The 16,216-nt window shown below is 39.7% G+C and overlaps 1 protein-coding gene across 2 annotated transcripts; it reads left to right on the top strand.

Moving 5' to 3' along the window:
- Positions 1–290: 290 nt before the first annotated feature.
- Positions 291–10,129, top strand: BARHL1 (BarH like homeobox 1). 2 transcript variants are annotated; one of them, XM_077284650.1, is made up of 3 exons: positions 291–1,671; positions 5,226–5,448; positions 7,869–10,129. In XM_077284650.1, the coding sequence occupies exons 1-3, from the start codon at positions 1,218–1,220 to the stop codon at positions 8,161–8,163; spliced, it is 972 nt and encodes a 323-aa protein (XP_077140765.1). In that variant the 5' UTR covers positions 291–1,217; the 3' UTR covers positions 8,164–10,129. The 2 variants fall into 2 exon arrangements, with proteins under 2 accessions (XP_077140765.1, XP_077140764.1); XM_077284649.1 differs by having other exon boundaries at positions 291–1,677.
- The last annotated feature ends 6,087 nt before the right edge of the window (positions 10,130–16,216 follow it).

Below are 16,216 nucleotides of genomic sequence, written 5' to 3'. Positions count from 1 at the left end.
TATATACCTGGTCCATTTTCTACACACACCTGCTCACAGACCTGGCACCATGGGCTGACTGAGGGTGGCAGGTTTCATTGCAGGCTGGCAGCAGAGGGTTAATGGCATCATTAGAGGCTCCTGAATGATGGGATGAGAGCAAACAAGGTGGAAATTGCCTGTAAACAGCGGACCGTGAGCTGCTGTAATTAATTCACTGTCTCTTTTAATCAAACTGAAAGAGGATCAGGTTCCTTCTCCTACATGACATCAGCCAAAAAAAGCCCCCAGCAGCCAATGGGAGAGGGGGCTCTTGTGACACGTGTGCTGACACATTATGAGCTCTGCCAAAGTGACACAAGTTCTGTAGAGAAAAAGGCTTGAAGTGACAGTGTGTAAGGAGATCTGAGCCTGGAGAGGACCCTCCCCTCCCCCTACCCCACTCCAGGAGAAGCAGGACAGTGCAAGCAACATAGGAGTTCAAAAGGAGAAGATCTGAGCCTGAAGGACCCCCCTGGGTGACTCTGGAGCAGGACACTGCTCAGCCTCCAAGCTACTGAGTCTTCTGTGCAATAAAGCCCCAAGGTTGTGGAGCTGGAGAGGAGCTCTTGGACCTGGACTGGTCATAGGTACTGGACCCTGACCCTGGACTGGTCACAGGCAGAATACCCTGGATGTTGTCTGGTCCATGACAGAAGACCCTGACTCTTATCTGGTCCTAACCAGAACATAAGACCCCTGTTCTGTAGGAGGAGGTTTGGTCAGCAGCACCTGTGTCCTGTGCCGCTCTCCAAGGTGCTGAAACCTGCGGACTCTTCCCACCTACAGCCTGGTCCTTGGAGAGTCCTAGGATGGCTCCTACCAAAGGATGACCCCCGCCTGGGCTGTTCAGAGCCACCTCTTCTCCTTCTGCCCTCCTGCCTCGCTCCATCAGAGCTGAAGCTTGCTGCACGCCTTTCTCCAGATCGATTTTATCATCATTGAGCTGGTTACACGGCAGAATATTCTATCGATTTTGTTCAGGGGTCTTCTCCTGAGGACTCCCGACCACCCAGCTGCAGGACAGGAGATATAACCTTTGGGACTTCTTGTACACTTTCTGGATGGCACCAAGACTGGACGGTATTTTGGGGAATTAGTGGAGAATATTTTTAAGGGTATTATTATTATTATTATTATTATTATTATTATTATTCGTTCAGTCTCAATGTTATTCTGAAGAGTACAAGGAGGCTGGAATGGAAGGATCTAACGGATTTGGGATTGACACCATCTTGTCCCATAGAGCTAACAGCCCTGGGCTTTCTCAGGTGGACCCATTGATGGGGGATAGTAGGTCACCCCTGGAACTCAGCCCCGGGTCTGAAATCAGCAGCGTCTGTTCCCCTCCACCTTCCCCGACTAGAGAATGTCTGGAAGGGGTCAACACTAGACAAGGGGTCGCTTTGGCCATTGAGTCCCATCTACAGCCTGGACTCTCTGCTCCTTCCCAATCCAGGACTGTCACATCTTCCTTCTTAATCAGAGACATTTTAGCAGATTGCAAGCCACTGGCAACCTGCGCTCCTTACTCCAGTAATGGCCAACCAGCCCAAGACTTGACCCATTGCCTGTCCAGTAAAACTGCTGAAGACTTTAGGGACAAACTGGAGAAAAGCAGCAGCTCTACGTCTTCAGATTCTGAATATAAAGGTAAAGGTGAGTTTAACCTCTTCCTACCTCACCTTTATCCTTAACCTTCCCAAATAAGTGCACCCTGTATATGTTTCTCTAGAGGAAAATGAGAATATTGTCTATAATGATACAGAAAAAAGGTGTATATATCTATATATCTATATCTATCTATATTATATTATAATATATATATATATATATATATATATATATATATATATATATATATATATATTCTATACCTGTGTCCTGAATTATTTTCCAATGAGGCAGAAACATATCTGAAAAACAGTATTTTTTTTTTTTTTTCATTTACAAACTGAAAAAAAAAAAAATAGTTGCATATATCATTAGGAAATGCTGGTGAAATATGTAAGAAAAAAATTAATGAGTTGGAATCCCAAGGCCGCAGCCTCCCTCAGAGGCCTCATTATCTGATAGAAATATTAGGAATAAATATGTAAGGAATTAACATAAAAGCGGACATCCAAATTAGTCATACAAGTCGGGTCTATCTATTACCATGCAATTAGATGAAAACTGACATTAAAGATTAAAGTGATAGGAGCTTGAACTCACCAAGAACATCGCAGCCTATTTATGGGCAAAATGTGAAATGGGAACATGAGAACTTTGCTGTTTTGCCTAAAAGTTTTTTTTTTTTTTTTTTAACTGGTAAAACAAATAGAGTAATTGGTGGTACATATATATATATATATATATATATATATATATATATATATATATATATATATATATATATATATAATGCAAACAACTATAAGGAGTAGTAGGGTGGGGTTTTTTTTCTCTTTTTTTTTATAGTTTTGTCTATGTTTAGCGTTTATTTTTATTTTTGTTTAGAGACATCAAGTAATCATACTTTTTTATCTATTTTTATCTAGCAATACACCTTGCCTAATAATCTAGCAAATGTTGTTTTCCAATTTTTAATACTAAAAAAAAGTATATATAAAGTTTATTTTTTTCCCCCAAATTTAAATTATGATTTTTCAACTTCAAATACAGCTAATATTTTTGGATGAAATATTTATCAGATGATTTCAGCATAATCTTGTATATTATAAACAAAAAATGGATATTTCATTTGTAATTTAAACAAATTTGAATTGCATTATTTTTACGGAATATTACCTTTCAAACTTACTCTTTAAAAGATAAAACCTAAAAAAACATAAAAATCAAACAATTCTGAAAACATTACAGTGTTTTTTGTTTTTCTATATATATATTTTTTGCTGATCTGATATATAAGATAGTTCCTTGTGATCCGGTTAGTTAGGTGAAGAATTTCTGGATGAAGGCTCTTGGTTCCCCAGTGGCTCAATTAAGTGGATTATTGTCTCCTACAGAGGGAATCAGCTTCAGCTTTGTCAGTGCAGGATACAAGCTCACACCATAAAATGCCCCATAAACCCCTGTATAAGTGTCATACCGACAATTTCATGCAATGCAGGTCACTAGGAGAATATCTGTTACTGCATCCACACCAGCCATAGACCTAGGGAACAACATTACATCTGTCCAATTTTGTAGAAATAACTTTATCATATAATATCATACTACTTATCACATGTCAGATAGATAAAGAGCTAGAAAAGGGGAAAGAGAGAGATGATAGATAGACAGATATATAGCAAACAGATTGACACATATGAAATAAAAAGATTGATAGATATGAGATGATAGCTAGAATAGAGAAATAAATATTAAGATATCAAATGGATTGATAATTATAGAATAGATATATTAGATAGAGATAGATATAAATATATATTAGATAAATAGATTAAGAGATATAGATAGAAAAATATATCAGATAGACAATTAAGGAATATTGATCGATCGATCGATAGATAGATAGCCCAATGACAAATCTTGTACAGACAGAACATATTTCAATAATTTTTATATTAGTGCATCATGGATGATTTTCTTTTTCTATTTTAATTCAGGGCAAATTGTGAACAAATGAAGTGAATGTTCCACAATAGAATATGTCTATTACAACATTCTAATAAGTCATGAATCAATTGTTTTATACCATTATTACTATTGTTGTTGGTATTATTATCATTCGGATATGCAGGACTGTTCCCGACTCTGATTGTAATCACACACTGCATTTGTCTTTGGACACTAAGTTTTTGTGGGTTTTCTGGGGGTCGAATTTACAAATGACACATCCAACGCTGCTGCACTGTGCACTTTATATAATAATAATATGATGATTATTATTATTATTATTATTATTATTATTACTATAGCAGATCACTCTGTGCAGTACACACGGCCCTTCTGTGCTGCACATACAGGTGAAGCAGAGCAGAGGTCACATTGTCATCTGGCCAGTGCGCTCTGGTATCAGCAGGTGATATCTGTAGGACCATCAGAACCTACACTATTCTCATCCGAACTTTGAAATGGAATGTTTAACTCAGAACTATTCTAATCTACAGAATCTACAGGACATATAATAGTCCTGTTACATATTATACAGATCATGTGTAAGGTATAATGCAGGACTATTATCAATTGTACTTTATATGATTATATAGTAAATAATAGGACTATTCTAAGCTACAGGATCTACAGAACATATAATAGCCCTGCTACACATTATACAGATCATATGTAAGGTATAATGCAGGACTATTATCATTTGTACTTTATGTGATAATATATAGTAAATAATAGGACTATTATAATCTAACAATTATAATCTGTAGTATACATGATTATATAAATAATAGAGGACCATTACAAGGTATAACACAAGACCATAATGACTTGTACATTATATGAATACAGGCTTTATAATATGTATACAGCTATTATATTGTGGACTTTAGACTTAAATGTATGACATAATATTATCATCTACAGCACAAGACTAATATAATCTGTATCTTTATGTTATGTATAATGTAGGACTAATATAATCTACAATTTAGGAATATTACAAACTGTACTTTTTATGTAATATAGAACATAAAACTACTATAGTCTATAATACAGGGCTATTATAACCTATTTTGTATAATATTTATCAGGGCTTTTATAATCTCTACTTAATCTGTTGATATAGATGACAGATAACTATTATAATCACTATTTTATATGTGATGTCTATTAGTTCTGCGTTATACATGACATATGAAGGACAGATTATATTAGTGGTGTGTTACAGATTTTAATAGTCTTCTGATATAACATAGGACTATAATCCTCACTTCAGACTTATCACAATCTGTACTTTATACATGCTATCAGGGTTTATTTCTATTCTATACAATTGTGTTAGAATCTATGAGGACAATATTATTAGAAAACACAGAACTTTTATAACCTGCACTTTATAAATCAGGTATAACATACAGATTGTATAATCTATAGGTCATCTAGAAAACGCAGCTAATATAGAGAAGCGCTTATAAACAATGAGCTGCGATGCTTTTGCTAAATATCGCAGCGATTCTGCCATAGTTATAGTTATTAGTGACTAATAATTGTAAGTAACAGCTTTTATTTGTGATGATTGATGGTTGCAGTAAAGGAGGAGGGAGAGCGGGAAATCTCCAGCTCCAGGGAGAGCCCCCCTGTTCGGCTGAAGAAGCCCCGCAAAGCCCGCACCGCCTTCACCGACCACCAGTTGGCGCAGCTGGAGCGCAGCTTCGAGAGGCAGAAATACCTGAGCGTGCAGGACCGGATGGAGCTGGCGGCTTCACTCAACCTCACCGACACCCAGGTGAAGACCTGGTATCAGAACCGCAGGTGAGTGCACACATAGTCATGCGACCGCTATTGGGTGCAAGTCTAGCGCCACCTGTGTCACATCACACAGGGAGGACACAGATCAGGCCTCTCAGTGTGTGCCCGACTACAAAACAGATGCCAGTAGTCGGCGCAAGAATAGCGCCAAATCCTAACCCGAGCGCACACCATAGCCTGCAAAGGGCACAGACATCCCACCGATCTGCACTACACCCAAATAATCCCCCATAGATCTGACATCAACAATGAAGTGTCTGCTATCCCATACAGGTAGCAGAGTTATTGGTCTATAAAGCTGATGTTCAAAAGCGAGGAAAACGCACAACATCTGCGACAATCAGGCATTAGTACAAGGTAAAGGAGAATCAGTGGTGTGAACACAAAGTAATAGAAAAAATAATTGCAATTGTTATGTTGTGCAACATTTGTGCTCACAACCCGACACCTGACTTGCCAAGATTATGGCGCAGGCACAATGTCGCACTGTCCCTGCATTATATCATCTATTCCCTTTACTGTACAGAAATGTGTGTATGTATATATATATATATATATATATATATATATATATATATATATATATATATATATATATACACACACATATGTACACTTATGCATACACACATATTTATCTATATCTGAGGTGGCATAATTCTTTATAATAATCAGGGCTGGAGCTGATAGATTGTAATTAATTGCTCAGTTTACAGTCAGGTTCCCCTATGTTCACAGTCACAATTAGAAATATACAGAGTTTATCATATTCGATTATTTTTTAATTGGTGCTAAATGAAAAAAAATCACAAATCAGAAAAATGTATAAAAAGAAGGTAAAAAACCAATATATTTCAGTGTTTTGTTTTTTTTTTTTCTTTCATACAGAAGATACTAACTTTATATGTGTCCATGTGCTTAGAGAAGATGAATAGCTAATAGAAAGCTGATAATAAGATTACAAATTATGTAATAAAAAACATTGCCAACTTTATACTTTATTAGCTTTTACATTATATTTAATTTTTTTAATGATATTCTTTACTATTATTTCTATTTATCTTTGCTTTAAGTGTCTAATATTATTTACAGGATTAGCAGTTTTATCTGGTTATGTTAATTTTTGTTCTGCGTTCTCTTGTGTATTTTTGTTTTTAGTTCTAGAATTTGTGTTCCTTAACTTTCCTTTTTAATTTTATTTTATTTCTTTTACTTTACAAAAAAAAAAAAAAAAGAAAGAGAAAAAAATCTGGGGGAATAAAAATAAATAAATAATAAAATAAATAGATATAATTAATATTTTCAAACCCAGAATAAATTTTACTCTATTTGTTTACATTTACATCTTTTTATTGGCATCAGTAAAAACACCCGTATATAAACACATTGACACATCAATAATAAATTAACGATTTCTACTTTAGGCATCAATAATTAACAGGACGTTTCTGTAATTACACAATTATTATAATTATGATTAATGAATAATTCAGGCCTGGAAATCAGAGTTTTATTTATTTATTTATTTATTTTTTTTTGGGGGGGAAGCGTAAAGGCAGAACCAGAGATGATGCAAGTATGACTCCGTAACTTATGAAATTGAATTATTATAGAATATATACAATAGATTTTGACATTCCTAGCGAGGTGTCCTAAGGGGACTGCATTGTCGTAGAAACTGGAATATTTATACAAGTCTCTCAAACATTTTTTTTACATTATCTGATTTACATTTTTCGATCATTATCTTTTATAAAACCATCTTTATTGAACAATAAGATTTACAGTTTTTAACTTTTTGTTGTATTTTTTTTTATGTGTATATATATATATATATATATATATATATATATATATATATATATATATATATATAATAAGATTCAACAGTTATAATCTGCTAACCTAAAATAATTTCCAGAACTTTTATATACTTTATGTAGTAAAAAAAAAAAGAATATAAAATGCAATAGGTTAGAGTTTTCTGAAAAAAAAAACCAACAAAAAAAACATAAAAATGAATTAACATCAAATTTATACTTTATATAAAAAAATACTAGTCCACGTGTGTGTATATATATATAGAGAGAGAGAGAGAGAGCAAAAAGCTGAGTACAATTAAAGTCATACAGAAGAAAAAATGGAATAGTTCTGTTACGTTATCCTTTCACCAAATACTAATGCTAGGAGGTTAGAGAAAATTATATAAAATTTAATTTTTAGGGTCAAACACTATAGGGCAACTTCATCCAAATTATCACCACCCAACCCCCACATCCCTACTGATTAGCTTTCTGGGTCATCTGTTCACCTAACTTATGGTCCCTTAATTCATGTGATTTTCCTAAAAAATATAATAAAATACGGGCCTTGATATTTTAGGAAAACCAATCTTATGTTGTGTTTTTTTTTTTTCCATGCAGGACAAAGTGGAAGAGACAGACCGCAGTTGGACTGGAATTACTAGCAGAAGCTGGAAATTACTCTGCTCTTCAAAGAATGTTCCCTTCTCCGTACTTCTACCCGCAAAGCCTTGTGTCCAATCTGGACCCAGGTGCTGCACTTTACCTCTATAGAGGTCCTACTGCACCTCCCCCAGCTTTACAAAGACCTTTGGTCCCCCGAATCCTTATTCACGGACTTCAAGGTGGCGCTGAGCCCCCACCGGCCTTGCCCCCTCTGACAGGAGTCCTACCAAGGTCGGCACAGCCCCGGTGAAGAGGTCTATAGAAGCTCAAACAGGTGCCAAAGTCAAAGACTTCACCACTGCACCAGAGAACGGGTGACCTCATCAGCGATGGGACTGTACATACGGACTTGTCTGTGGAACAGCCCTACGAAAACTAAGGCAAAAAAAAGTGACCTTTTGAAACTTGGAAAGTTCAAAAACTATGAGAAGATGTAAAAAATGTGTGTGATATGGTCGATTTTGTTAACTTATTTCTCAGAATCCAGAAATTCCTTTTGAAAAATTTAACATCAACGGCTTACTTAGCATGATAGAAGGTAGTAAAAAAAACAACAGCAAACAAACCCAAAAATTAAAAAATATCACCATTAAACTAAACTCTTGAATCAATCCCGGCAGCTTTGCTGTTCCTTAAACTTGGCTGCCTTCATGGTCAGTTGTCAAGCAGACCTAGAATTGGTAAAATCCAAGGGGAGGGGTGGGGGTGGGTGATGCTCTTTATTGTCCTTATTACTAAAAAAAAAATAGGTAAATTATTGGAAATTGTAGTGTTGGGGGAGGTATGCCCACTAATTGTCATGTCGCTCTGTTGCAGAAGATCACAGGGCCCTACTGAGCGTCATGGCAAGGGTGCAAATCGACAGTTGGTCATCCAAGTATAAAAATATTACTCAAATTGTTTGAGGCCAAAAATTCACTGTGATTTAACATTTGACTTTTAAAAATGAATTTATAAAAGAAATAGTTTAATGATGCTAGAAGTGTTAAATGAGCCAACGATATCTAGCACCACCCCCGAGGATCCCGATTACTATGGAGTTATATATATATTTAATGTTATGTACATTGCTGCTATCCCTATAAGCATAGATATGTTCATGTTTAAGGATAACTCTTGGCGTGATATGGAACTAGAAGATCCAGCCTTGGTGGTTCACAGGTCTAGGGTTAGAGCACAATCTACGTAAAAAAAAAATATACACAAAAAAATCCCTCCAGTGAACCTCAGGCTGAATATAAAATATAATTTGAATATCATGATAGTTATGAATTGATTTATGTTACCTCTGAGAAATAAGGATTTACGGTCTTCTGCCTGTACATAGTCCTTTGTATATTAACCCAACCCTGTCTACCTATTTATATTTAAAAAAAAAACCAAATTACATAATTAAATATGATTTTCCCAGCAAAAAAAAAAAAAAAAAATCAAAACACATGCACACACAAAAAATAAACTACAGAGAATTGTATTATGTTAACCTCTTGTGTGCCACTATAACCTGTACAGTTCAGATAAGAGAAAGAATACTCAATTCTAGGGTAAATGGGTAAATCTGCTCATGTAGAGTTCAAGCAAACAAACAAAAAAGTTTGACCCTAAAAAATCTGAAATAGTATCATCCCATTATCCTTTTCCGATGGTAGTGGACATTTTGTAGTCTGAACAGACTTCATAGAAATAATGCCTGGGTTTTAAAAATATGACGTGTTCTTTTAAAGATATAAAGTGACGCTACTGACCGCCATATTCTACTGTGATTTACGTATGTAAAAATTATATATATATATATATATATATATACCGCCAGTACTGAGAGCGAGCAAGTCCTGATTCCAGTACGCAATAGGAGGCGGCCATGTATGCTCCGTGGGTCCCCAATGAAATGAAGGTTCATTTCATGGGTCACCATTGTTCCATCTTTGGACTGTGACGTGCCTGGCTTATTTTGGTATATGTGGGGGGGTCTGATAGATAAAATACATTTAAAGGAATTGTCCATGACACATGGTTACACAGTGATCCCTACAGAGCAGATTTTTCCATAGCTTGGTATTACAGAGGTTAACCCTTTCTCTTTAGACTGACGTGTACGTGACGTGTTTTTTTTTTAAAGCATCCGTTGACCTGAACGTCATCATCACTTATTTATTTTGTGCTCAGTAACTTTGAGTAATATTAAAATGCCATAAAAAATCATTAAAAAATATTCAGAAATATATATGACCATAGCGTCTTGTGATTAATGGGAAGCAACGATGGAAGCCAATCAGGAGGGATCATTGGGGAATCACTAGGAACAATGGGACGTTTGAGGGTACGTGTCCACCTTCAGGATAGCTGGCGGTTTGGATGGAGCGGCAAACCCGCTCCGTCCTAAGCTCCGGCCCCTTCTGTGACGCGATGATGCTGGTGGTTGCACACATCCGGCATCATCGCACCCCACACAAAGGGCCCTGTGTTTTACCTTGTGGCGGCGCAGCGTCGCCGCAAGGTAAACGGACATGCTGCGATCTTAAAAGAGGCGCAGCATGTCCAGAATCGCAGGGCCGCCGGGTGCGTGTTACCACACATAGTGGAGACGGGATTTCATAAAATCCCCTCCACTATGCTGTAACATCTGGACGCTGCGTGTTTGACGCTGCGACTCTGCGCAGCATCAAACACGCAGCGTTTCCTGAATGTGGAAACATACCCTTAGATGGCGTTTTCCTTGAATTACCCTACAAAATGGCAGCCTTGATTTGATATTAATGCAATAGCTAATAAATGACTTGTTGCTAGCATGGCTACATATAGCGGTGTGACGTGTGACTTAGCCACACCCAGTTGATCTTTTAGAAACAACGGAATACATTGATATGGTCGTCAATGAATATTTCATCACGCTTTACGTTCTCCTGTCACTGCAGTGTTGAAAAGAAAGGCAACAGGTGACTACAACTCCCATTATATTTGTAACTGTACTACAACTCCATCCATCTCTGGGCCTGGTCTACATAATTTAGTGCAGGCCGGGAGTAGAGCAGTTGCCCATAACAACAAATCATAGCACAGCTTTAATTTTCTGACCAGCACTGGAAAAATGAAAGGAGCAATCTGATTGGTCGCTATGGGTAACATCCCGCAATGGGGCCTGTAAATAGATATTACAGTATATATCCCTGTTATTTCTAGAATTCACCATGTTTGACTGGTAAAAAGTGTGCTGCCAAAACACAAACCGTGCGCCGCACAGCAGTGCTCTGTGTAAACACATCGTGCTTCTATTTGCCATCATTTTTGACAAAAACCAGCAACATGTCACCAAAACTACAGTAAAGTGCAGCTCCTTATGGCCATTAACAGTCAATCAGCCCATTTCCTCAGAGTTCGGCCACATAGTTTTTATTGCAGAAAGACGTTCTAAAGGTGACAAGTCAGAGTAAAACACCACGCACCCCATCGACACCGCCATTGTTTACATCCAGAAACACGTTCTGGTCATGTCCAATAGACGAGGTGTAATGCCCCGACACACAGTAACGAGCACTGCACCTGTGCATCCCATTTCCAATCAGCTAATGTCTGAAATCGGAGGGACATGGAGGTACAATATGGCCCCCGCATTACAGACCCCGGAGAACACAGATGGCAAACATAGTAATGACTGTATGTACGCAGTATACAGGGTTGTTTCCAAGGTCCCAGCGGCCCCTCTTCCCTCAGATTTTTCACCCTCTTGAACAACAAGAGCTCAAACTGTTGTTATTTTTTTCGGTCTTGTATCGGGCCTTTATTTTCTTTTCATCACCATTGTGGGGTCCACATGACTTTCTGATCTCTTTTTATTTAATTCCTTTGGGAAACAAAGAGACTACATAAAACTAAATAGCTTATGTTCACACATTGCATTTTTTCCTTTTTTTTTTGTTGCCTAGGTTTTGCTTCGTTTTTGGTGGTTGCATTTTTTACTGCATTTTTGCATTGGTACATTTGTCTCTTGTGCATACCGATAAAGTTTACTAAACTTTTCTTTCAATGGGTGAAAAACACTGAAAGAAGTGACATGCTGCATTTTGCAAAAAAACAAGCTCTTTCAAAGTTAGGGAAAAAAAAACCAAGGTGTGTGCATGAGATTTCTGAAAACTCAGACTTTGCTGGTACTGTGAAATGCAGCTTAAAAATTTCATATAAAAAGTATTTAAAAAAACATGCTGCAAAAACACATGTGAACACAGCCTTACAGCTATTCTGCCACTTCGGCCTATGTTTTTTTTTTTTTTTTTCATACGTTCATACGATGGGATAAAGACTAAAATTTTAATAGTTTGAACCGTTTTGCAAGCAGCAATAAAAAAAACAAAACACTTATTTGGTAAGTTTTTGAATACCATAAAAAGGTGGGTGATCCAAGCTTTTATATATTTTTTTCAAATATGTATTTTTTGCGCATCTTCTATTGGTCCCCCTAGGGGATTTAACTTTGATTACTTGTACAATTTACTGCAGTACGGTAACCTTGCAGTGAAATTACCATCTCCTATAACTGCGGCGATGGCTCTGACGTCAGCAGGTTACTGCTGCTAACAGTCAAGACCAATGTATTTAAGAGGATGGAATAGGGGAAAGGTGTCACAACATGGGCATAGTGGGCCCCCAATGGACCATGGGCCCCAGCACTTTTCCAAGTGCCCCGGGTTCTGGTACCAGCTGTGATTATTTATCTTACACGCTCACTACTAGAATCAGGCATAAGCTGCACAACAAAAACGTAGAAACCATGGAGGCCACAATTTCATATTTTGGACTCGTTTGCCTCATTGAACTCCATGGCCCCCTATGGTAGTGAGCATTGGATCCCATTAATTATGGAGGGGTATAAAAAGAAGCCACAAATATAGTCACAATTGGGGAGAAATACAGTCTCATGTAACAACTTCCATTGCTCATGAGGGCTTACGTATTCTTCGTACTTCCTAACCACCCCATTTTACATGGGACTGTCAGAACGGACCTATGCAAATATGTCCAAAAACAACCATTTATGGAAGGTTACAGAAATGGAGCTTCTATTAATGGCGGACCCCAGACTCTGGTGACAAAGTAACTACAATAATAGTTGAGGTGCAAAAAAACCAAAGCTCAGCTTAACTATTGCAGGTAAACTAGTGTTCCCTGGTATCAGCCAAATCAGGCTTGGGAGAGGATAACTATAGGACAGGTGACTTCAATCTATTAGGGTATGTGTCCACCTTCAGGATGGCCGGCGGTATGGGCGGAGCGGGTGGTATGGACGGAGCAGCAAACCCGCTCCGCCCCCTTCTGTAGACGCGATGATGCCGGATGTGTTCATTGCACACATCCGGCATCATCGCACCCCACACATAGGGCCATGTTTTACCTTGCGGCGGCGCAGCGTCGCTGCAAGGTAAACAGACATGCTGTGATCTAAAAAGACGCCCCACATGTCCGGAAATGCAGGGCCGCCGGGTGCGTGTTACCAATCACGTGACCACTCACACAGGATGAGCTGCCAGCGCTGAGAGGAGGCATCGCTCGAGCTGGGTGAGTATTTCTCTGCTAGCGGGCGGGCGCGCGGGGGTGGGGAGGGGTGGGAGGCGATAGGTGACCCCGAACTTTATTTTAAACAAAAAAAAACTTGATCTTTCATCCCTTCTCTCCTGCAAGCGTTGCTTTCAGCCGAGCAGGACAGAAGGGATGAATGCCGCCTTCAGCACCACACGCCGGGGACAGCGCTGTCTCTCCTGCACGGTCCGTGTGGTCCTCAGGCGGCACACGGCTGCCGCAGGTGTGCCACGTGAGCACACGGACATGGATAACTCCAGTACCGTTTTCTCCGGTACCGGAATTATCTGGACGTGTAAGACTGGCCTTAGATGGTTTCCTCTGGTGAACAGCAATCTTCAAGTTTGACCACAGATTCTCAATTGGACTAAGGTCTGTGCTTTGACTAGGCTCCAAGAAAACATTTACACGTTTCCGCCTTAAACCACTTGAGTGTTGCTGTATCAGTATGCTTAGGGTCATAGGCTGTGTGCACACGATGCGGAATTTGTGCGGATCCGCAGCGGATTTTTCCGCGCAGAAACGCTGCAGTTCCGCATAGTGATTTACTGTACAATGTAAATCAATAGGGGGAAAAAAAAGCTGTGCTAATGGTGCGGAAATATGGGCACCGAATCCGCTGCGGATTGAAAAGAAGTGCATGTCACTTCTTTTGTGCGGAACTGCAGCGTTTCTGTACCCTTCCATTATAGAAATCTGCAGTGGTAAAAACCTCAGAAAATCCGCACAAAATCCGCATCAGAACCGCATAAAATCCGTGGCAAATCTGCACCTGTGGTTTCTGCCAGGAGATGCAGATTTTGTGCGGAAAATTCTGCACCCCAATCCGCAACGTGTGCACATAGCCATAGTCTTGCTGGAAGGCGAACCTCTGTCCCAGTCTCTAATCACCAGGGCCCGACTGGCAATTCTGGCAAATGCCAGAAGGGCCTGTCTGGTCATGGGCTGCCTTGTCTGCTACATTATTAACAGAATCGGTGATCTCAAGACACTCATACTGTTAAGAGTTGTGACGGAGCACAAAGTCGCTGACTCTGTCACTTACCCCAGCAGGCCACGGATATCATTAGAAATATTGGTCCTGTAGAAAATCTTCCTTTCCTCCATCCAGGGTAATATTAGTAATATATCTCATCTGGTTCATGGGGACGGGGACAATATGGGCTTGTGTGATTTAAAATGCCAAGGCTGAATTTCAGCCCCAGTCCGTACCTGCTAATCACCGATAGACTGAAACTCAAGAATATCCTTGTGTCTCACACCATCCATCTTCCCCTCAAGTCAGACAATTTTCCCTGTCCCTGCTGCCAAAAAAAATCACCACAGCAGGATGCTGCCACCATCATGTTTCACTGTGGGGATGGTGTTCTTTGGGCGATGAGCTGTGTTGGTTTGGCAGCAGACATAGCGTTAACCTTGGTGGACAAAAAGTTAAATTTTGGTCTCATCTGACCACAGCACCTTCCTCCATACATTTGAGGAGTATCCCACATGTCTTGACAACCTCAAAACGCACCTTACACACATATTGAAAGTAAATGCTTTTTATTCTGCCCACTCTTCCATAAAGGTCACCTCTATGGAGCGTACGGCTTATCTTGGTCGTATAGACAGATACTCCATTCTCTGCTTGGGAACTCTGCAGCTCCTTCAGGGTTATCTTTGGCCTCTGTGCTGCCTCTCTGATTAACGCGGGCAAATTTTAGGCCACACCCATTTCACAACTAGCCACGCCCCAACCACACCCATTTAGCACTTCTGATCACAATGTTTCGTTAACAATAATTATGAACAAAAAAATATGGCCACACACGACGCTCCATACTGTACAATGGCCATTGGCCACATTATGCTCCATACTGTATAATGGCCCCACATGATGCTGCGTACAGTATACTTGCCCCACGTGATGGTCCATACAGTATAATGGCGCCACATGATGCTTTGTACAGTATAATGGCCCCACACGATGCTGGGTATAGTATAATGGCCACACAATGCTGGGTACAGTATAATGGCCCCACACAATGCTGGGTGCAGTATAATGGCCACACATGGTTACCCCACCCCCATCATTGCCTTCTCCATCAGTACACACAAACACCTTTCACCGCGCTCCCTCACAGCAGCCGGCAGCTTCCACTCCCACGGCGCTGAATGGTGTCATCCAGCTGCGCCGCTGACTGCTGTATCCAGCATTACAGCTCAGTCCCCATAGAATGTAATACAGCACAGCCCCCATAGAATGTAATACAGCACAGCCCCCATAGAATATAATGCAGCACAGCCCCATAGAATATAATGCAGCACAGCCCCATAGAATATAATGCAGCACAGCCCCATAGAATATAATGCAGCACAGCCCCATAGAATATAATGCTGCACAGCCCCCATAGAATGTAACGCAGGCAGGTGGCAGCCCCCATAGAATGTAACGCAGGCAGGTGGCAGCCCCCATAGAATGTAACGCAGGCAGGTGGCAGCCCCCATAGAATGTAAGTTACGCAGGCAGGTGGCAGCCCCCATAGAATGTAAGGGGTGCTGCACCAGGTTGGTGGAGAATCCGATGGATGGGTACCAGGGGGAGAGTGGGAGCGGGGTGCGCGCACCATGGGGAGACAAAGTTTAGTTTGTCAGTCCTCCTATGCTGTCAGAGTCTCTGCTGTAACCGCAGCAGGGCAGCGCTGCATGGAGAGGGGGAGAGACACATACATTCACTTACAGTCTGGAGA

This window comes from Ranitomeya variabilis, chromosome 2 (assembly GCF_051348905.1).
Source record: "Ranitomeya variabilis isolate aRanVar5 chromosome 2, aRanVar5.hap1, whole genome shotgun sequence".
Taxonomy (NCBI): domain Eukaryota; kingdom Metazoa; phylum Chordata; class Amphibia; order Anura; family Dendrobatidae; genus Ranitomeya; species Ranitomeya variabilis.
This window is presented reverse-complemented; position numbering and strand designations above follow the sequence as displayed.

Coding starts and splice junctions, on each gene's coding strand:
- BARHL1 (XM_077284649.1), top strand. CDS start 1,218: ATGGAAGGATCTAACGGATTTGGGATTGACACCATCTTGTCCCATAGA. Junction 1,678..5,225: donor TTCTGAATATAAAGGTAAAG/GTGAGTTTAACC, acceptor TGATGGTTGCAG/TAAAGGAGGAGGGAGAGCGG. Junction 5,449..7,868: donor ACCTGGTATCAGAACCGCAG/GTGAGTGCACAC, acceptor TTTTCCATGCAG/GACAAAGTGGAAGAGACAGA.